General features: G+C 37.0%; 1 protein-coding gene across 8 annotated transcripts in view; it reads right to left on the bottom strand.

The window, feature by feature from the left end:
* Window positions 1-2465: 2465 nt before the first annotated feature.
* RRM1 (ribonucleotide reductase catalytic subunit M1) overlaps window positions 2466-23818 on the bottom strand; it is a 42155-nt gene continuing 20802 nt past the window's right edge. For 7 of the 8 annotated variants that reach the window (XM_059930931.1, XM_059930932.1, XM_059930934.1 and 4 more), the window contains 14 exons: window positions 23713-23752; window positions 23289-23451; window positions 18704-18845; window positions 16606-16689; window positions 15054-15215; window positions 14597-14676; window positions 13717-13918; window positions 11108-11257; window positions 10680-10901; window positions 8864-8940; window positions 6356-6491; window positions 5427-5522; window positions 4120-4308; window positions 2466-3080 (listed from right to left, as the gene is read on the bottom strand). In XM_059930931.1, the coding sequence (XP_059786914.1) occupies window positions 2895-3080; window positions 4120-4308; window positions 5427-5522; window positions 6356-6491; window positions 8864-8940; window positions 10680-10901; window positions 11108-11257; window positions 13717-13918; window positions 14597-14676; window positions 15054-15215; window positions 16606-16689; window positions 18704-18845; window positions 23289-23451; window positions 23713-23752 (1929 nt within the window). In that variant the 3' untranslated portion in view covers window positions 2466-2894. The remainder of the gene's footprint in view (window positions 3081-4119; window positions 4309-5426; window positions 5523-6355; window positions 6492-8863; window positions 8941-10679; window positions 10902-11107; window positions 11258-13716; window positions 13919-14596; window positions 14677-15053; window positions 15216-16605; window positions 16690-18703; window positions 18846-23288; window positions 23452-23712; window positions 23753-23818) is intronic. The other variant, XM_059930938.1, reaches the window with a different exon arrangement.

Genomic DNA, 23818 nt, shown 5'->3' with positions numbered 1-23818 from the left:
AGCAACGAAGACCCAATGCAGCCATCAATAAATAAATATAGATAGATAGATAGATAGATAGATAGATAGATAGATAAATAAATAAAGTAATGGGCTCACAATTGTGGAACTGGCAAATCCAAAACTGGCAGAGTAGGCTTCCAGGATGGAAACCCAGAGAACAGCTGATACTGCAGCTCACGTCCAATGGCAGTCTGTAGGCAGAAGTCCTTCTTTCTCAGAGGACCTCAGCATTTTTCCTCTTAAGGACTTCAACTGATTGGATGAGGTCACCCGCATTATGGAGGATAATCTGATTTACTCAAAGTCTACGAATTTAAATGCTAATTTCATCTAAAAAAATACCTTCACAGCTCTATCCAGTGTTTGATCAAATATCTGGATACTATGGCCTAGCCAGTTGACACATAAAATTAACCATCACATTGCCTAGGCTTAGAGCAAGCCTAACCAAGTATGGGAGTGTCCTAGCACAGAGCCAATCTGCAAAGACCAAGGAAAGCTGTCAAAACATTAACTGAACATACTCTGCAGAAGAGACTTCACTGCAAAAACTGTTTAGTCTCAGAATATTTCAACAACAAAAAAATCACAGGCATTATAAAGAAACAGGAAAACATAGACCATTCAAAGGAAAAAGATAAACTGACAGAAACCACCCCTGAGGAAGCCCAGCCGTCAGACTTTCTAGACAGACATTAAAACAATTGTCTTAAATATGATTGAAGAGCTAAAGGAAAACAAGTAAAGGAAATCAGGAAAACAATGTATTAACAAAATCAGACTATCAACAAAGATGTAGAAACAATTAAAAGGAACCAAACAGAAAGTCTAGAGCTGGAAAGAGCAATAACTGAAATGAAAATTTCACTAGAGGGGCTCAACAGCAAAGCTGAGCAAGAAGAAGAAAGAATAAATGAACTTGAAGATAAGGCAATTGAAACTACTGAGTCTAAGGAGCAGAAATAGGATGAAGAAAAGTGAACTAAGCCTAAGGGACCTGTTGGGACATTGATAAGTGGACCAATAGATGCAACATTGGACCTCCAGAAGGAAAAGAGGGAAAGGGGCAAAAGGGATTACCTGGGCTTCTCTGGTGGCACAGTGGTTAAGAATCCGCCTGCCAATGCAGGGGACACGGGTTCGAGCCCTGGTCCAGGAAGATGCCACATGCCACGGAGCAACTAAGCCCATGCGCCACAACTACTGAGCCTGTACTCTAGACCCCGTGAGCCACAACTACTGAAGCCCACGCGCCTAGAGCCTGTGCTCCACAACAAGAGAAGTCAACACAATGAGAAGCCTGCGCAGCACAAGGAAGAGTTGCCCCTGCTCGCTGCAACTAGAGAAAGCCCGCGCTCAGCAACGAAGACCTGACACAGCCAAAAATAAATAAATTAATTAATTAATTTTTTTAAAAAAAGGGATTACCTGAAGAAATAATGGCTGAAAACTTCCCAAATTTAACAAAAGATGTGAATATATCAATCCAAGCAGCTCAACAAACCCCAATTAGGATAAATTCAGAGACCCACACCAAGACACATTATAATCAAACTGTCAAAAGCCATTAGGATGGTTATTATCAAAAATACAAAAAATTAACAAGTATTGGCAAAGATGTGGAGTAACTGGAACTCTCGTGTACTGTTGGTAGAAATGTAAAATGGTGCACTTGCTGTAGAAAACAGTTCGGTAATTCCTCAAAAAGTTAAATACAAGATTACCATCTAGTCCAATAATTCCACTTCTAGGTACACACCCAAAAGAATGGAAAGCAGGAATTCAAACAGATACTTGTGCATCAATGTTCACAGCAGCATTATTCACAATAGCCAAAAGGTGGAAATAACCCAAATGTCTATATATATATATCTATATATATGTATATATAGATATATATATATATACACACACATATATATATAAAGAGATATTACTCAGCCTTAAAAAAGGAATGAAATTCTGACACATGATACATAAATAAACCTTGAAAACATTATGCTAAGTGAAATAAGCCAGACAGAAAAGGACACATATTGTATGACCCCTTTTATTTGAGATACTTAGAATAAGCAAATTCAGAGTCAGAAAGTAGAACAGAGGTTACCAGGGAATAATGGGAGAAGGGAATGGGGAATTATTGTTTTATATGTAGACTTTCTGTTTGGGATGATGAAAAAGTTCTGAAAATAGAGAGTGGTGATGGTTGTACATTGTACATGTACTTAATGCCACTAAATTGTATGCTTTAAAATGGGTAAAATGGTAACATTTATGTTATGTATATTTTACCACAATTTTTTTAAAAAGAGGAAAAAGACATACATTAAAATTAGAATTCTATATGGTGTCTAAGTAATTTGTCTTAAAATTTCTTCCCTGAACTCTCAAATAACAAAAAATGCTTTTTCAAATTTGACCTTTGTATGAAAATAAATGACAAAATTAGTCTCACACAATCATTTAGAAATGTTTATCTTTATTTCAGAATGACCTATTAGGACCTTATCCAGATAAAGGTCCTGTCAGCACTTCTCACGTGTTATGAGTCAGTTTTGCTTCTATGGACACACCAGTCAAAGTCTCCTTACCAAAACTGAAGTCACCAGAAAAGGGGTGCCAGATGGGTGATGAAACCCTACTTAATCACTCCCTATTTACAAGATGACTTCTTTTGCATTCCTAAAACATCTACTTTGATTCCCAATATATCAATTTTAAAAAATCATTACTTTCACACTTATATAGAAACAGTACTTTAAATCAATTGATCCTTTTGCTGCAATAAGGTCCAGTAAAGCCTTATCACTTCAAACAAACCTACTACACCTATCTATGCTCAAGAAGTAGTTTCCCTAATAAAGAATGGCTGGCCTCTTCTAAGCCTTTCCTCAGGATCCACACATCAGACATTCATCTCTATTTTCCAAAGAGCACACCATGGCTGCTGTGTTCCTCTCCTTCTCTTCTTCTTTTGATACCTTTTCCTTATCTTTCAGCTTTTCTTTATTTAGAGTGAACTGGATCGGATTAGCTGCTGGTCTTGTCCTTAAATAATACATCCCAGTCTTCAACCCCTAAAAGGGAAGTAAATACAACTAATTAGGAGAAGCTGTGAGAACACTAGACATTCAAGACCAATGTTTAAAATACATTTCCATAAACCAGGTCAAATTGCTTTCTAAACTTAGAATTATATCTCCTCTAGGAAGCCCTCTCAAAAATGCTTAAAGAGAGAAAGAGATGGTCAGACAGTATACTCTGTCCTTTTCACCCCTAAAACAAGCTTATCTCTTTGAAAATGTCAAATATTTTTGTTCTCTAGTCTTTTTGTTTGTTTGTTTTTATGTGTATGACTTCCAAGTGTGCCTAAGAAAACATGTCTGCCTTAGATTATAACTATTTAGAGGTCTAGACTGTATCTCTGTATAAGAACAGATTATGACTACTTCAAGGATAAGAATCACCATCCTCTATTCAGTATCCCCAGTCCTGGAACATAGTATAAGTTCAATAAAAGTTTGTTAAATAAAAAAATAAATTCATAATTCTACATAAACACCTAGAATATTGCTAGGGAATAAGAATACATTATAGACTCACAGGCGTTTACAGTTGGCAATGACTAGCTAAGTGATTGGCTTTTATCCTGTAGATAGATAAAGTGGGGAAACAATGGATATTTTTGAAAAGTGGGTTGACATGTGTAAAGTTTTATTTTAGGAATGGTAGCAGTACACAAGATGGCCTGGAGTAGAGATACCAGAAGAAAAGAGATCAGTTAAGAAGTTAAGAATAATAGCAGTGGAATAGAAAGTAAGACATTCAAGAAATAGTACAAAGGAACAACTGACACCACATGGTGAATGAGTGCATGGAGAGTAAAGGAAGGATCATAGGTATCTCCAAGGTTTCAAGCTTAGAATAAAATAATACTAAAAGAAATAAGAAAATCCAAAGTGAGAGCTTAATCTGGTATAAAACCCATCAGTTGTTTCTAACATACTGGACTTAAAGTGAAAGAACTTCCAGGTGGCATTACTTAATACGTAGCTAGAATATAAAACTCGGTTCCAATTCTAAAATATCCCAAGTTGGTTGACTTCCTCCACTAACCTGTTTCCAGCCGTAGAAGTGCATACTAGTGAGTTTGCCATAGTTAGGCTCAGCAATATGTATGTTCAAAGACTGGCTTTGATCAATGAAAGCTCCTCTCTCGGCTGCCATCTTGAGTATGGTTTTCTGAGAGATTTCCCACACAGTCTTATAAAGTTGCTTCAGGTCATCAGGAATCTCTGGTATGCTCTGAAGAAGGGAAATCAAATGTTTATGGCACTCTGGTTGAAGAAAGCAGTATGATTAACAGAATGGTGACCCCCAGGGTCTGGCCTTGGTTCTACTTCCAGCCAGATCTGACCCTACCATTCCATTTAATACAGTATGATCCTTATTAAGTTTCCTAAGACTACTCACTTCTGGTTTATGAAGTCAAACAAGATCCCATCTAAACAACAAAATATCAATCTGGTGATAGTTATTTAAGATTCATCTTTAATTGGTTAATGGCCAAAACATTCACTGAAAAGTCAGAGCTAAGCAACAATAAATGACCCTTGAGTTTTGCAGAAAATACAAAAACTCAGGGCTGTAACTCACAGGGACATGACCCAAGGAAGCAATGAGGCAAAACCCTTTAAATAAGCTAGGACTCCACAAACTCCATTTGGAGTCAACAGAAATAAGGCTTTCCTATTTCTTAGGTCTAGGGTTAGCTTGCATCAAAACACAGACTGGCTAATGCTACAGTTTCCATCAGCAAATATAGAAATGTTACAAGAATCTTTATCTGTGTTGCCAAGCAGACAAATAGTTAGCCAGAGGCCTCTATCTACAAATAAATAAATGCTTCTTGATTCTCAGTTGCAAATATTTCACTGTTAAACACTATTTCTGGCTCTGTCTTTTGGACTATCAGTCTTCAATTCTCCATCATACTTTTTAATTAAGTTTGACTCTAATTTCAGGCTTTATATCACTGGTCCCCAAACTCTGACTCACTTGGCAATTATCTAGGGAGTCTTTAAAAAATACTGATGCCTGGCTCTCACTCCCAGACATTTAATTGGTATGGAGTACAACCTAAGCTTCAGGATTTTAAAAGCTCTTCAATGTATTCTAATGTGCAGAGAAGTTGGGAACCACTACTTTATATTGCTGCACAAACAACAGGGTAAGGCCTAGCTATGTGGAGATGTATTTAATCCTAGCACAGCAATGCAGAGTTGAACAGAGCTACAAAAGCCTATATGACCACAGTGAATAGCCATTCTTTCTCTACATTGCCTGGGATAAGTGAGAAGTTACCAGTGTAACTACCAACTTAGCAGCTCCTGAAGATAACACTTTTTTTTTTCATTCTGTACCTGGATAGAGCCATTGCATGCAATAATCTGATTTTTCATCTCTTCATTCCACAAGCCCCGCTCAGTAAGATCTTTCAGTAAGTGAGGATTTACAATCTGCAACGGAAAGGAGAAAGATGTGAAGGAATAAACAACAATGACAGGGCCTAAACAGGATCACAGACTTGGAGCTTAAAGTAAATAAGATCACTGAAGAACATTAGATTGCTTGGTAAATTCTATTTTTTATAAAACTGAGAGACCTATCCCACCACAAGAAAGCTATATTCCTCTAAAATCTTGATATCTGTTATTCAAAACATAACATATGGTATTTGCAAAAGGGAAAAGAGCTAATGCTGCCTAAGCTGGGTATGTAGAATGATTCTTTTTTCTTTTTAAGTAAGGACACAATAAATACTTAAGAAAATTAGAAACGTACCCACCCCAAACCTTACAGAAATTTATTTCAGAGTATCTGTAAATTCACAAATAAGTATCTTTTAAATTAGTGGTTCTCAACCTGCACATGAGAATTACCTGGGAATCTTAAAAAAAACACTGGTCCTGCCCATCAGAAATTCTAATTTGTAACCAAGGCTGAGAACCACCATCTGAAAGGATACTTCTATACACCTTGAGTATCATCAACTTAAGCATATGAGGTTATAGTATATGTCACGATGATTACAAAATGATTAAACATAATGTGAACTCTAATATCAAGTTGCTTTCATACTCAACCCTCAATCCTTCATTCTTTTGACAGATATTTATTAAATGTCTATTATATGCTGAAATAACATAAACAATATTAGAGATGATAACTCACTTTATCAAAACTTTGCACCGACACTAAAATAAAGGGGCATACTAAATATGAGTAGCATTTACTCCCAATATCAGGCTTTTAAAAGATTTTCCTGTAAGTCTGGCTGTGATCTTCTCACCTGAAATTCTCCTGACAAGACTCTGCGAGTGTAGATGTTACTGGTATAAGGTTCAATTGACTCATTATTTCCCAATATCTGAGCAGTTGAAGCAGTAGGCATCGGGGCAATGAGTAAACTGTTTCTTATACCATACCTAAAGAAAAGGAGATTATTAGGTGCTGGTCCTGAAGCTACAATCTGTCAGGAAGACAGCTACTTTAAGTCATTGTAGTAAATGCAGTTGCTGCGAGTAATACCATACATCCATTAGACTCACATGTTGACTTCTGCATTTAACCCCTACAGGGATGCAACTCCACAGTATGGGTGGTATAACTTGGCCCTCTCCTAAAAGCCTGATTCCTAAACAGAATTAGCACCATTTTTACTGCTGGTAATCCTTATCATGCCATGACTTATGCCAGTTAGGAATCACAGCACTTGATACACTATCTTGCCCAAGGAAACACTCACATGGTTATTAGGGAGTCCCCACCTGTATCAGGGTACACTCATTCAACCCTTACTCTTTTCTAAGTGCCTAGGTGATCACTGTGCTAGGCCCTTTAGGGAAACATAATGATGTGAAAGTGGTCAGAACCAGACCTCTATCACCACAATGCTCCATTATCCCGAATAGGATAATGAATAGAGAAAATTATGCTCCAAGTATATTTCTGACTTCCTCTATCACCTCTTTAATTAAATTTCCTAGAAGAATGCTAACATCTTTTGACTCTATTCAGTGCCAAAGAGAGTGCTTAAAAATATAGTATCTGAACTCTGAGAAATCTTCAAACTGTCCTAAGCACATCCTTCAAAGCTCAACCTAAGAGATACCTACTCTAGAACATCTTTCCTGACCAGGCAGACAACACTAAATACAACTGTCAAATACAAATATTTGCATTGCAAATATTTTCTGTGACCTGTACCTTTACGTATATTTTATTTGTATTACATGTCTTACCTTACTTAGTTTTAAGTTTCTCAAGCACAAAGAGTTCATCTTTCCTACTTTCCATACCTCTGGATTCATACAGCACTTAGCATAGAGCCTCACATCCTAATGGAGTCTGTACAACTGGACTTTCAACCTCTCTATGTCACTTTCTAGTTGTGAGGCATCAAGCAAATCACCAACTATCTCCATGTCTTTACTCCCTCAGTAGAGTGGACAGTGGTTTCCTGTCCAGAGACAGGAAAATGCTTTGAGAAGTCATATATATATGATATCCAAGCTATGGAATTGTCTGTAATCACTAAAAACATTAGGTAAATCTGCATGTACTAAAAGAGAAACATCTCCAAAACAAATCACTAAATAAAAAGTCTCAGAACATGTCAAGTTTGATCTCATTTATATAATAAAACTGTGTGTGCGTATCTGCAAATGTACTGCAAAAGGTCTAGAAAAATATACACCATTCACAATGGTTATCTCTGAGAAAAGGAGTAAGTTGGTTTTTTTGTTTGTTTTGTGGGACAAAATGGTTGGCAGAAGAGGTATAAAGAAGGGCTTTTACTTTCTATTTTATTTCCATATTTGAACATTATTAACAATGAATGTGTATTCATGTATTAATTTTGAAATTTAAAAAAGTTATACATAAAAAAAATTTAAACTACATTATTTTGAGAAAAAACAAAATAATAAATAGAGTACAGGTCCATTTTTGTAAAAATTGAATTTGCATGTAAATATACACATATACACACATTCAGAAGAAAGTCTGAGGATGACAGACAAAAAGATACAAACAGGTTTTTTTGGGGGGTGATGGTATTGGGATAATTTTCATTTTATTCCCTTTCCACATGTATGTTTTCTAAATTATCTAACATGTATTATTTGAGTAACAAAACAATTTTAAGGTAAATAGATATTTTAAAGAGCATTTTAAAGCTACTGCTTCCTTCTGCAAACATTAAACACTTTGTATATGCATTAACCTAGACATGACAAACATTCAGCAAAACATTCTGCCTGCACTCAAATCTCTTATGTTTATTAGTTGGAAAGGTCTACATTTTTCAATTTTCACATTTTTCTTTCACACAGTTTAACACATTAAACCCTCCAAAAGCTCTTCCAAAATCCGTAATGAAGTCCTATGACAATCAATTCATTGAAAGTCATTTATGTGCCCAATGTGGTTAAGCAATAAATAAAAGTGAAAAACATTTAAAAAGCAAACACACTTAGAAATATGAAGGTTTAAGGGAAAAAGAATTACCTAACCTTGGTAGTTAAGCCCCTAAAACAAGATCAACTAATAATAATAATACCTACCAGGTATTAAAATGCTTTCATTGTGCCAAGCAATTTGCAGGTTACTATACATATAAAATATATTGTCCTAGGAAGCATTTTTTAAAAAATAGTTCTATGGATAGGTCATTTTAGTCCCATTTAAAAGAGAAAAAATGAATTTCAGAAGCTAAAATAACATACCTAAGTTCGAAAGAGCCAGGCTGAAAACCCGAACCTTCCTCACTTCAAAGCCACTTTACATCTCTACTTACTTTGCAATCTTCTCCTTGAGAAGTTTCCAGTCCCACAGGTTTGTAGGAGTAACATTCCACATATCATACTGAAGAATCTAAGGAATAAACAACCCAAATTTATGATAAATCATTATATAACAATTTAAAACTATGACAAAAACCAAACAAATAACTAACTGCCATGCCCCTACATCCCAACAAATGCTGTCTTTTGGTAAAGCTGTGTAAGAAATACAAGGACCAGAGACTTTCCTGGACAAATTTCTATGTAGTCATATTGATTAGAAGCGGGCTAAGAAAACTGATTAAGGCTTACCTCTTCCCCATGTCCCTGCTGAGTCCTCTCAGAGGACCCCTATCATATCTACAAACCAGGAAATTCTAACATTTATGAAAGCATGTTGTTTTTGTACAGTAAAAGAATTACTCTAGCCTCATCTTTTTTAACTGCCTTGATCTACCTCTCAATCTATCTATTTAGCTAATAAACTTATTTTCAAACAATACAGAGTTCCTAAATATCAGCAGGAACTGTGAGAACTAAAAATAACATCTTATTTTACAGGGAGGAGAATCATGCTACCCATGATGAAGGCAGTGTGGATGGCGGAATTCTAGGACAGCTCCCAGATTCCCACCCCCTCTAGGGTATAGGCCATTATATTCTCCTCCCCTTCAGTGTATACAGGACCTGGAAATATGATGGATGCCACTCACATAACTATGACAAATGTGAAGGGTTTCTGCAGGTGCAATTAAGGGTGAAAATCAGTTAATTTTTTAGTTAAAAGTGAGATTATCCTGGGTGGCCCTGACCTAACAAATGAAAACCCTCAAAAGGGCGACTGGACTGGGCTCTTCTTGAAATGAGGGACTCTCCCTCTTACTGGCTTTGAAGAAGCAAGATGCCAAGAGTTCTAGAGTTACAAGGAAATGAACAACCAGGTGAGCTTGGAGGAGGACCCTGAGCCTCAGATGAGACCACAGCCTCTACCAACATCCTGACTGTAGCTTTGAGAGATCCAGAGATTAAGACTCAGCTAACCCAAGTCTGCACTCATGACCCATGGAAACTGATACTGAATGTATGTTGTTTTAATCCACTAAGTTTAGTAACAGAAAACTAATACTTGGGAGTTCCCTGGTAGTCTAGTGGTTAGGATTCAGCGCTTTCACTGCTGTGGGCCCTGGTTCGAACCCTGGTCGGAGAACTAAGATCCTGCAAGCTGCGCATGGCGCGGCCAAAAAAGAAAAAAAAAACTAATACAGTTATTAGCATTCTACTTACGTCATTTTAGCAATGATTAGTTTTAAATAGAGTATCCTTTTTACTCCAGAGGACAAAAGGACCATATGAGTTTACTCTGTCTGGTGTAACAAATTACCACAAATTTAGTGGCTTAAAATAACAAAAATTTATTCTCTCATAGTTCTAGAGGCCAGAAGCCTGAACTCAATACGTTGGGAAGGCCTCACTCCCTCCACAGGCTGGAGGAGATTCTGTTCTTTGCCTCTCCAGCTTCCAGTGGCTCTCAGTAGTCCTGGGTTGCGGCTGCATCACTCCGATCTCTGCCTCCATGGTTGTGTTGCCTCCTCTTCTTCTCTGTGTCTCTTGTAAGGACAACTGTCACTGGATTTAGGGCCCACCTGGATAATCCAGGACAATCTCCTCATCTCAAAATCCTTAACTACATCTGCAAAGACCCTTTTTAAACCAAATAAGGTAACAGTCATAGGTTCCAGGCATTAGGATGTGAACGTATCTTTTTGAAGGCTACCATTCAGCCTACCATAGGAACTCACAGGCAAAAAGAAACTTCATCCATATACTTACTCCTTTGCTGACTGGAGAGCCCTCATAGGTTTCATATGGGCCATACTCCTTGGCCAGTTCACAGCTGGCTTCCAAGGCTCCATAATAAATGGTTTCAAAGATCTGCTTATTCAATAACTGGGCCTCCGGACTCTCAAAAGGGTACCTCATCAGAATAAAAGCATCTGCCAGACCTTGTACCCCAATTCCAATGGGGCGATGGCATCTATTTGATACGCTTGCCTTCGTGCCAACAGATTTAGAGAAGAGATAACATTAATGAACAGTAAAAGCAACATTCTGTAACAAGTGACACACTCTCTCTCTTTATCTCAGTTTTCTCACACCATTCCAATGATAACCATTTAGATGATGACTAGAAGACTGTGATAAACTCCTTCCACCTCGGATTTCAATAATTACCAATAAGCAGAGAAATCTATTCATACCTCTGGGACAGGGTAGTAGTTAATATCAATAATTTTATTCAGATTTCGGACAATGACTTTGGTGACTTCAGCCAACTTCATAAAGTCATATGTGTGTTCCGATGTGACATACATATTCAGGGCCAGGGAAGCCAAGTTACAAACTGCAACCTGGAATTCGAAGAAAAAGGGTCAAGAGTCACACAATTTTTATTTCTTCCACTGTGTCAATGACACTACTCTGTAAGCCTCTAACACTTGCTGACATTAAAATTTTAAATTTCTATCTTGACTCCTCTCTCTTCATCATTCACCAGTTCATTTCTAAATCCCAAAACCTATTCATATATGTGAACTGTAACATGCACCAGTGAAATAGGTAAGATGGGGAAAGAACCATATGCTTCATAGTACATGGCTCTACTATCAGACGTATGCCACATTGTGCTATAATTTTTTATATATATCTGTCAGTAGATGTGCACTGTCCAATACAGCAGCCACTAGATTAAAACTAAATGAAATTTAAAATTCAGTCTCTCAATTGCACTAGTCACATTTCATGTGCTCAGTAGCCACCCAACACAGAACATTTCTATCACTGCATAAAGTTCTTCCAAACTGCACATCTACTTCACCCTCATTGAGACTCTGACAGCCCTTAACTCCTCTCACCTAGACTCCCTCATGCCCTTCATACCTACTCAATTCTACACATGTTGCCAAAGTACCCATTTTTAAAACATAGCTTGAATCACATAAGCCTGATAAATGCTAGGGAGAAAAATAAGGCAGGAAAAGAAAACAGAGTCTTGGGGCTAAGGATGGAAGGAGTGCCATTTTTAAACAGAGTTGTCAAGGAAGACCTCACTGAGAATGGGATATATGAAGAAAGAACTGAAGAAGTTAGAAAGCAAGCCACGTGGCTACCTGGGGAGAAGAGCATTTTAACAGTCAAAAATCCTGAGACAGGAGTATGCTTGATATGTTTGAGAAATAGCAATAAAATTAGTAGAGCTGGAGCACAGTGAGGAAGGGGGAAAGTAAGAGCAGATGAGGTGGGATACTCAGTTGTGTAGGATCTCACAGGGCATTATAAGGACAGAAACGAGGTACTGATACATGCTACAGCATGGACAACTGACACAAAAGACCAAATATCATAGGATTCCATTTATATGGAATACCTACAATAGACAAATCCAGAGACAGAAAATAGGTTAGCGGTGCCAGGGCCTGGGTGAAGAGGGGAACAGGGAGTGACTGCTAAAGGGTACAAGGTTTCTTTCTGGGGTGATGAAAATGTTCTGGAATTAGTTATCAGTGATGGTTGCACAACCTTGTGAATGTACTAAAAAAACACTGAATTGTATACTTTAGAAGGGTGAAATTTATGGTATGTGAATTATATCTCAATTTTAAAAAAAAGGATGAACGAACTCTAGATGGGTTGGAAAATCAAAGATGAGTATTGTGCAGAGGAATGATATGATCTGATTTTTGTTTTAAAAAGGGTCATTTTATTCTTTATAATATAATCTATCTTGTATAAGTCATGAGTATATGTCAATTTCCTCCAACTAAATTGTAAGTTTCCAGAGGGCAGGGGCTGAGCCACATTCATTTATATCAGAGAGCACTTAGTATAGTGTCTTACACATGGCTGGTGCTCAGTAAACTTTGTTAAATTAAACTGCAACCTTAGCAGTATGTTCAACTCACTCACCATTTTCTTTCTGACTTTTCATTTGTCATGTTTTTTTTAGGTCCTAGAATTTGGGATCTGCTCCTTCTTCCTCATTTTCATAGTTTACATCCAATATCCAAGCTGCCTGTCATCTGACTAACGCAACAATCTCCTTAAACTAACCTCCAGCCTCTTCTCACACTAAGCCATTCTATAACCAGAAGCAAGAGCCATCCTTCCCATCCTAGGGATGCTATTTTCCTTTCAGAAATCTACAAGGGCTTTCCTGCGTCTGAGACATGCCATCTTTCACGTACTATCTCCCTTCCCCCAGTTGCAGCCATCTCTCCATACACCAAACCTTAATGTATTTGCTCCATCAAAACAAACTTACTTTTACACTCACTGCACAAAACCTATCCCTGTCTCTGATCTGTCATACAGGCAGTTCTTCCCAAATGGAAAGCTTTTCCATAAATTTCTTTTTAAAATATCCAAATCTATGTCTCATTTCTAGCCTTGCCTCTTCTGTGAATCACCTTAAAGATCTGAGATGAGAACTCCGTCTCACCATTCACTGAAAGGACTCTCTCATGCTTACATACTTTAAACTGAATGAGCACCCTAACACGTTACTGTGTTTGTCCTAACCCTAACCTAAATAACTATATATTGCCATTTTTCTCAAGTAAAGGTTATTACAACAATGTGTGTGAAATAAAAAATTGACAGTCTTTTCCACATGGCTCAGACTAAAAGATATTTAAGAGCACACATCACACCTCTTCCTTTATAATCTCTATTTTAGTGCCCTTCTGCTTACATCAAGCTACGAAAACTCCCTTCACCCAACTCAAGGGAAAACATGTGAGGGATTCACAAATAATTCACAAACTCCTAAGATTCTTCTCTCAGTACCTGAGGCAGAAGTTTTTCTACCTACCTCATCTTTGCTGGTATACTCTACTATTTCTGTGCACAGGTTGCTGCATTTGATCGTTCCTAGGTTCTGCTGGTTGCTCTTCCGATTACAGGAATCTTTGTAGAGCATGTACGGGGTACCTGTCTCTGTCTGAGACTCAATGATGGCATACCAAAGCTGCTGAGCTTTTACAACTTTGCGGACACGACCCTCTTTCTCATAACTGAAAGGCAAAGCTAGTATTATTTTAATATTCCCTAAGGAAAATCTTTATTGTAGATAACATGAAGAGAAACACCAAAATATAAAATATTGAAAACTCTTAAATTTCTTACTAAGTTTTGCTGAGAGAAAGAAATTAGGAATATGATATTTATTTTACTATGGCTCAAGCCAATCCCACTGAATCAACAAAACCTTCCATAATAAAAAGGAACAAAACCTGAAGTACTCAAATCGTGCTATTGTGCTAAAGCAGTACTGTTGTGTTATAATTTAATGAACTATTGACATGTGTGTCCCAGTTGCCCTTGATTCCTGTGTACTATACAAAGCATAACTTGTTCTGTCAAATGTACTTTATGACAAAGCAAACTAATAACCCTGCTAAATAACTCTTTGCATTAATTTCTCTTTGCATTAATTTTTTAAAGGATCAATTAAAAAAACCTGAACACCTATTTACATGTCCCAAAGTTTTAAGAAAGAAGACAAACCAAAATTTTGGTGAAGATTCAGGAAGAAAACATGACCAAAATAAAATTATTAGTCACATTCTCTTCCAGATACTTCTCAAGATTCCTAGAAACTGGCTAATGACTGACGTAGTTTTAAAATTTAGATCCTGTAAATAAAAAAAACACACGGTTAAAACATTATTATTCTCATATTTTTCCCATACCTTTCATATAGCTTCTCAAATTCTTCTCCCCAGACCTCATCCAGACCAGGACACTCATTTGGACACATCAAAGACCAGTCCTACAAAGGGAAGAAGAGTACCAACCATAGGAAACTTCAAATAACCAACCACACGTAGCCCATTAGGAACACTGCAAGGGATATTGTGGCTTCCATAGACTGTCTTAAAAATTTGCTTTAGAAATAATAATTTTAGGCTCAGGCCCAAACATCTAGTTTTGCATGTTTGTTCATGACCCTTCAACCATTTAGGTCAGATAGCATCTACTTTAGAGAATAAAAATCCAAGAAGGCAAGAATGACATCTCTTAACTTGTTCAGCATGCCTTTCCATTGCATAACATATAGGTGGACTCTTCCTAAGCATGATTTAAGATGACTGAGGAGAAAACTTATATGAATCCAGTTGTTATTACTAACAAGTACCTATCTCTCACCTGATTAGTCTCCACTCGTTTCATGAAGAGATCCGGAATCCAAAGGGCAAAGAAAAGGTCCCTGGCACGCTGCTCTTCCTTTCCTGTGTTCTTCTTTAAATCAAGGAACTCAAAGATGTCTAAATGCCAAGGCTCCAGGTAAATAGCAAATGCCCCAGGTCGCTAATGGTAAACAAATGATCATTCTTTTCAGAATCAGAATGAAACAAAGAAACTTCATATTTTCCAAAGCACTTCGATAATATCTCCTTGGATCTTCACTACAATTAATGAATTAAATGAGATAATACAAGTACTATAAAAATATAAAGTAGTAGTAGTTTTCTTACAATTCTAGCAGTAAAAAAGAACATTTAACATAAAGAAAATGTGGAACAAGAAAGACTAAATAGGACTTCCCTGGTGGCGCAGTGGTTGAGAATCCACCTGCCAATGTAGGGGACAAGGGTTCAAGCCCTGGTCCGGGAAGATCCCACATGCCACAGAGCAACTAAGCCCGTGAGCCAAAACTACTGAGCCTGCGCTCTAGAGCACGCGAGCCACAACTGCTGAAGCCTGCGTGCCTAGAGCCCATGCTCCGCAACAAGAGAAGCCACCGCGCACCTCAACAAAGAGTAGCCCCCACTCGCCACAACTAGAGAAAGCCCGCGTGCAGCAACAAAGACCCAACTCAGCCAAAAATAAATAAATAAATTTATTTTAAAAATACAAGAAAAATAAAAGAAAGACTAAATAATTTATCCAAAATGACACAGTGAACTAGGGATGGAGCTTCCACTGCAGCTGTCGTCCAGCTCACTTTACACTATGTGACATGTATGTAAAGCCCAAAGAAAATCACTTTAACTTTGACAATAATGTTGTGCTCAAAAGGTCAAAAAGGTGGTATGTCTTATCAAGGTCCCCATAGATTTTTTTTTAAGTGCATCAGAAGGAAATTCATAAACTAATAGGTGATTACTATGCCTACATATCCATAAGAGACAGGCTAGATAGTTGCAAACTACCCTGCTGATAACATTGGATAAACGATCCAATACTCTGAACTTTACTTTTCCCTCTATAAAATAGACAGAGTTTTGTTTTCTGTTTTTGTTTTCTTTTTTTAAAGAAAAACCTAGAAAACATATTACAACCCTTTTTCAAGGTTAGGTATCAATATGAATCACAACTTTAGAAATTCCTTGCAAATAAACTGTCATGTAAGACAGCTGACTCAATCACTGGCTGCCTGGAGCCAGGGATAAAGTATGTATGGGTGGGAGTGATGGGTGATTAATACAAAGGTGCATGAGGAAACATGTTGGGGTTATGAAAATGTTCTATGTCTTGACTGGTGTGATTACACAAGTATATACATCTGTCAAAATCATCAAAACGTATACTTCACGTGCATACACTTAGAAGTAAAAATTATACTCATTAAATTGATCATAAAAGTGGAAAAAAAGCAAAGTTGTTAGAAACATACACAATGAACCATCTTATTATAAGCATATATGAGAAAAGATTTTCAGTTCTGGTTTCTAGGACTTTCAGTAACAGAGCATACCTTGTTTCCACCTTGATCCACATATCGAGCTGTGTTGTTATATACTCTCAACATCGGTACAAGACCGTTGGAATTGCCATTAGTCTGAAAGAGAAACTGAGGATAAAGGCATCTGGAGGAGAAATAGGGGGCTCAGCAAGGAAAAGAACAAAATGGTTCAACAGTGGACAAATCACTCTCTCCCAGTCTACGGTTTCATCTGCTCCCCATCTCTTCCTCTGCTTTTAAAACATAATGCCCAACATAAAATAAAATTTTGCTGAATAAATCACAATTATGTACAAAGTTATTTCATGGCATCTCTAATTTACAATGAGAAATAACAACTACAAGTCAAAAGAACCCAAAATCAGGATAGCTAAATTTAAACCCCACACCTTCAAAAGGTCATTATATAAAGAAATACTTTGGGTAGAGTAAAACTGCTACTACAGTATCTTTTTCCCAAAAGAATTCAAGGCAATTTACAATAAGAATTATATGCAATGGATAAATCAAGACAATAAGGTAAATGGAGATTCTCAGCAATACATGGATTCTAGAATGAAGATGGAAAAAAATACATAAACTCCTAAGACTAGAAGATACCTCATCAAATTTTTAAAATAATCCTTCTAACCCCAAGGCAAGCCTTTAAACAGCCTACAAAGATAAGTGAGCAATGGCTCACCCTACTATTATATAATGAACACCACATAATGGAATGGTTTTCTTCTGGACTCTAACTTTATTCTATAGGGTTAGATATTTTCTTCACCTTACAGAGGAGGAAACAAACTCAGAGATGTAAAATAACTTGCACTAGGCCACACTACTAGTAATTAGTGAAGATAGGATTTAAATCCAGGACTTACCCAAAACCACTACTTTTTTCTTTTTTTTTCCTAATTGAAGTCTGGTTGATTTACAATAGTTAGTTTCAGGTGTACAGCACAGTGATTCAGCATTTTTGCATATTATACTCCATTATAGGTTATTACAATATAATGGGTATAATTCCCTGTGCTATACAGTAGATCCTGGTTGCTTATACATTTTAATATATAGCAGTTTGTATCTGTTAATCCCATGCCCCTAATTTGTCCCTCCCCCCTTCTTGCTCCCCTTCAGTAACCACAAGTTTGTTTTCTTTATCTGTGAGTCTGTTTCTGTTTTGCATATGCATCCATTTGTATTATTTTTTAGATTCTACTCGAAACCATGATCTTGACTCCCAGTGAACAGTGAACTAGAAGAGATGAAATTTACCTCATAAAGCGACAATGTTTAAAGCTTGAATCTTGGCTCTATCACATATTAAGTGACTAATCTCTGTAAGTAATTTAACTTTCTAAGCTTCAGCTTCCTCACTTATCAAATGAAGACTTTGTGGCTATACTCACAAAGTTACTATAAGGAATAAAGTTTACTGTGTCTGTAATGATATCTATCTCATAAGGCTGTAGTAAGGGTTAAATGTGTAATTCACATAAAACTTTTATAACAGATTCAGCATGTAGTGAGCAATGAATAATAATAATGCTATCATTATTGCTAAAATAAATCAGGATTCCAAAATCTGACCCTAGAGACCATCTAATCAACCTCTAATAAGACAGATGAAAATGAGACCAGAAGTAGTGAAATTACTCAGTCTAAGTCACACAGCCAGTAAGTAATTAACAGAAATCCAGGTCTCCCAAGCCCCAGCAAATGCCCTCTCAATCACAAGCCTGGTTGCTTATGGACCTGAATCTCTCTAAGCCTATACATTTTTATTTATTTATTTTTTAATTTATTTATCTATTTATTTATTTTTGGCTGTGTTGGGTCTTCGTTTCTGTGCGAGGGCTTTCTCTAGTTGGCGGCAAGCGGGGGCCACTCTTCATCACGGTGCGCAGGCCTCTCACTATCGCGGCCTCTCTTGCTGTGGAGCACAGGCTCCAGACGCGCAGGCTCAGTAGTTGTGGCACACGGGCTTCGTTGCTCCGCGGCATGTGGGATCTTCCCAGACCAGGGCTCGAACCCGTGTCCCCTGCATTGGCAGGCAGATTCTCAACCACTGCGCCACCAGGGAAGCCCAAGCCTATACATTTTTAGTCACACAACAGAGGCTTACCCCAGCAATGTAGCTGCCAGTAGCTCGAATACAACTCACAGCAACACCAATTCCCCCAGCCGACTTGGATATCAATGCACACTGCTTTAGAGTGTCATAAATGCCTTCAATGCTATCATCTTTCATACTCAGAAGGAAACAGCTACAGGGGAAAAAAGTCACAACTCAGCAAGGAACCGAAGCAAAGCAGAATCAAAAAATGACTATATAATCCAAAGACAGTAAGTTAGGCAAATAAACAATTTGAAGCTTACAAAATTCCTAGGGGTTTTTAGAAGGAAAAAAACAAAACTTTTTACTGGATATGACACAATAGGATATATCAACATATATTGTTTTAAAATCACCTTGCTGCCTACCCTAGAAGCCTTCCTGGAAGGAAGGCTTAGAGATAAGTCTAAAAATATTAGCTTCCATGTTCACCAGACTGCAAATGTGCCATTATAACATTTTCTGATGTAAATTCCTAAGCATACATAACACCTTTTCAACCTATTAGTAAGCCAAGAAAAATTAAACATTTATGAAAAAAACCCCACCTATCCAATACTGAACCAAATTTGGTATGTCCATCAAAATTTAGCTTCCTTACAGTCTTTTTGAAGACTACCTGTGCTTTGGATCTTATCCTCCCACCCCAGGAACCTTAGTCTTCCAATGATCCCTTCACTAACTTAAATATTCAACCAATCAGATGGACTCTGTTGACTTTTTCTATTAAATATTCAGATATTCAGAAAGGTACAGAGAAAAATATAACATATACTTTGTATTTACCACCTACCTCAAGAAATAAGATACTACAAATATAACCTAATTACAATCATATACCATTTCCATGCCTTTCTACGTTCTTTTAGCATTGACATATGTTCCACATTTTTAAAATTTCTGGTTCCATATTAATTTATCTTTCTGTAACCCGCTTTTATTTAACTCAATACTGTTAGAGATTCATTCCTACTGATACATATAGGACTAGTTTATTTTCACTGCTGTAAGGTATTCCATTGTATGAATATACCAATATATTTGTCCATTTGCCTGCTGGTGGACATTTGGATTATTTCCAGTTTGTTTGCTATTCTAAACAATGCTGCTGTGAAAGTTCTTAAACATATCTCCTTGTGCTTATGTCTAAGGATTTCTATAGGGTATAAACCTAGGAGAGGAATTTCTGGGTCAAAAGATATGCATGTGTTCCCATTCTCCAAAGTGAATGGGTAAGTATACTCCATCTAGCAATGCATGAGAGTTCCCTATGTTCCACATTCTTACCAATACTTACTATTATCAGCCTTTTAATTTGTATCAATCTGTTGGGTATGAAATATCTCATTATGATGTTAACTTTCATTTTCTTAATCACCAGCAAAGTTTATCATCATCTCACGTGTTTATTAGCCAATCAGTTTCTTCCACAAATTAGCCCATGTTTCTATTTGGTTTTGTGTCTTTCTTATAATCCTTCAACAGTTAACATACATTGCAAATATCTTCTCCCAGTCTGAAACTTTTTTCACGGTATTTGGTTCACAGAAGTTTTAAATTTTAATGTAGTCAAATTTTCCTTTATATTGTTTGCTTATTATATCTATTTTAAGAAATCCTTCACTACTCTGAGGTCATATATAATCTACCAAGATGTAAGTTGATAGTCATGTCTGCAGCTCACTTTCAAATGACTCAGCCAAAAATTTTTTTTTAATTTTAAAGATAAAAAATACATATATATGGCAAAATGTTAGTAATTTTTTTTTTATTTACTTATTTTTGACTGTGTTGGGTCTTCGTTTCTGTGCGAGGGCTTTCTCTAATTGCGGCAAGCGGGGGCCACTCTTCATCGCGGTGCGCGGGCCTCTCGCTATCACGGCCTCTCTTGTTGCCGAGCACAGGCTCCAGACGCGCAGACTCAGTAGTTGTGGCTCACGGGCCCAGTTGCTCCATGGCATGTGGGATCTTCCCAGACCAGGGCTCGAACCCGTGTCCCCTGCATTGGCAGGCAGATTCTCAACCACTGCGCCACTAGGGAAGCCCCAGTAATTTTTTTTATCTAGGCAGAAGTGAGTGTATGGGTGGAGTTCACTGTCCTTTTCTTTAAATTTTCTGAATGTTTGAAATTCATATTAAAAAGTTGGGGAGGAAAATATTTATTTTCTCTATATGTTCTTCTAAAAGATTTTACTTTCACATTCTCTTGAATTTATTTCTATATATGGCATGAAGAAGGGAAATCTAATTATACTTTTCCCCATAGGATAACCAATTTCCTTAGCACTGTTTTCCCAATGAAATGCAATGACACCCTGTTATTCATCAAGTTCCCATATAAGCCTGAATCTCTTTTTGAGCTCTCTGTTATGTTCCAGTGGCCAGAGCAAATACTACACTATCCCAGAGTAAATATCGTAAAGTATGGTATTTACTCTGGGATAGACAAACCATGCGTTTATAGTAGTCTTGAAATCTGGTAGGACTTTTTCTTCAAAACTATCTTGCTATTTATATTAGTTTCCTGTAGCTGTCCTAACAAATACCACTAACTCAGTGGCTTAATATAGAAATTTATTCTCTCACAGTTCAGGAGGCCAGAAGTTCAACATCAGTTTCACTGGGTCAAAATCAAGAACATTCCTCCAGAGGCTCTAGGGGAGGATATATTCCTTGCCTCTTCCAGTTTCTGGTGGCTCCTTTGCTTGTAGCCCCATCACTCCAATTTCTGCCTCTATCTACACACTGTCTTCTTTTCTTCTGTATGTATCATATCTCCCTCAACCTCTCTCTTATAAGGATATTTTTACTGGATTCAGGGCCCACCTGAATAATTCAGGATAATCTCCCTATGTCAAGATCTTTCTTAATCATAACTGCAAAGACTGGTTTCCTTATAAAGTAACATTTACAGGTTCCAGGGATTAGGACCTGATATCTTTGAGCAGCACTAGATTATTCTTAGCCTTTTGTTCTTCCATATAATTTTTAGAATCAGCATGTTGAAATTGTGACTGGAATTACACTGAAACTATAGATTAACTTGGGAAAAACTGACATTGTTACAATATTAAATCCATTTATGAATGTAAGATCACTCTCCATTTATTTGTTTTTTAACGTCCTTCAATTACATTTTAGAATTTTTTCCTTAAAAGCCTTACACACCTTTCATTAGATTTATTCTTGGGTACCTTCCAGTATTATATGTTTTAAACTTAAATCTTCTAACAGCTAAAGTACAGAAACTCAACTGATTAATTTGTTGAATTTACATCCAGATATTCTGCTGAAATCTCTTTTTAATTCTAATAATTTGTCTGTAGATGCTCTTCAGGAATCATTACAGTTTCGTTCCCTCATTTCCAATCTTTTTTTTTCTTATCTTACAATGCTGGCTCAGGCCTCCACTACAATGCTGAAAACAGAGGTCCAATAGATCTAAGTTTTTAGTGGATTATCTTTTACCAAATAAAGGAAGTTATTTTCTATATCTATTTTGCTAGTTTTTTTATTATGAAAGTATTAAATGATATAAAATGTTAATGCAATGAATTACATTAATACACTTTTTTTTAATATAAATTTATTTATTTTATTTATTTATTTTTGGCTGCATTGGGTCTTTGTTCCCGCACGCGGGCTTTCTCTAGTTGCAGCTAGCAGGGGCTACTCTTCATTGTGGTGCACGGGCTTCTCATTGCAGTGGCTTCTCTTGTTGCGGAGCACGGGCTCCGGTAGTTGTGGCGTGCAGGCTCAGTAGTTGTGGCGCATGGACTCAGTAGTGGCAGCACATGGGCTTAGTTGCTCCGCAGCATGTGGGATCTTCCCGGACCAGGGCTCGAACCCGTGTCCCCTGTATTGGCAGGCAGATTCTTAACCACTGCGCCACCAGGGAAGCCCTAATACACTTTTTGATGTTCGCATATCCTTGAGTTCCTTGGATAAACAAACTTGCTTAGGGTGTATTAGTCTTTTTTTTTTTTTTTTTTTTTTTTTTACAAATTACCAGACTCCATTCCAGTGTTTCCTTTCTCAGAAAATGGCACCATAATAAATCCTGTTACTCTACCCATAAACTCAGGAACCACTCTTGACTCATATCCAAATCACCAAATTCTATCAATTTTACCTCCCAAATCTCCTGAATTTGTCTATTTCTCTCAATCTCTACTTTCAACTCCCTAACCCAAAATACCATAATCTCTCATACAGACTACGATTAGAGTCTTCTAATTACTGTCAGTATCTACTTTTAAAAAAAAAAGCTTTATTGAGATATAATTCACATACCATACAACTCCCCATTTAAAGTGTACAATTAATGGTTTTTAGTATATTCACAGAGTTGTACAACCATCACCACAATCATGTTTAAAATTTCATTATCGGCATTTGTCTCTCTTCAATTCATTTACCACATTGCAGTAAGAGAGCTTTCCAGAAAGTAAATCTCATTTAATCAGAACAGGAGTGATTAAATGTATATCAAATTAATTTTTATGTGAGGAACTGCCTAGTTTCTTTAGGTCAAGGTTTATTTCCCTAGCAAAAGCATTTCAGAACATTAAAAGCGACTATAGATGACGCATACCTAGAAAGTTGTGGGCGGTTGGTGCCAGCATTGAAGAGAGTGGGAGAGGCATGGGTAAACCACTTCTCAGAAAGAAGGTTGTATGTTTCAATAGCAGCATCAATATCTTCTTTGTGAATGCCCACAGATACCCTCATCAGCATATGCTGTGGTCTTTCAGCCACTAAAAACAAAAGAGGAATTTTCACATAATGGGACATGTCAGAAAAACTAGGCTGAGATATGTACTTGAGTCAAAAAAAGGAACACCAAAAGGCAATTTTAAAAATTTTACACCAATAAGCAGCAAAATTATTCATAAACTAAACCTAAAGTTTAAAATGTTATTTAGAGTTTAAATAGAAGTGTTAAGGCTAATAGCTCAAAGCTCTATTTTCAACATAATGAATAGAAGATGTAACACACAAACACATTCATGTCTCACCTTTTCCACTGATCTTCAACAAATAGGATCGCTCCAGCGTCTAGAAAAAGCAAAACAACAAAAAACTTCCAGAGCATAGTTTTTAAAGACATAGTAGATATATCAT

The sequence above is a fragment of the Balaenoptera ricei genome, chromosome 8 (genome assembly GCF_028023285.1).
Source record: "Balaenoptera ricei isolate mBalRic1 chromosome 8, mBalRic1.hap2, whole genome shotgun sequence".
NCBI lineage: Eukaryota > Metazoa > Chordata > Mammalia > Artiodactyla > Balaenopteridae > Balaenoptera > Balaenoptera ricei.
This window is presented reverse-complemented; position numbering and strand designations above follow the sequence as displayed.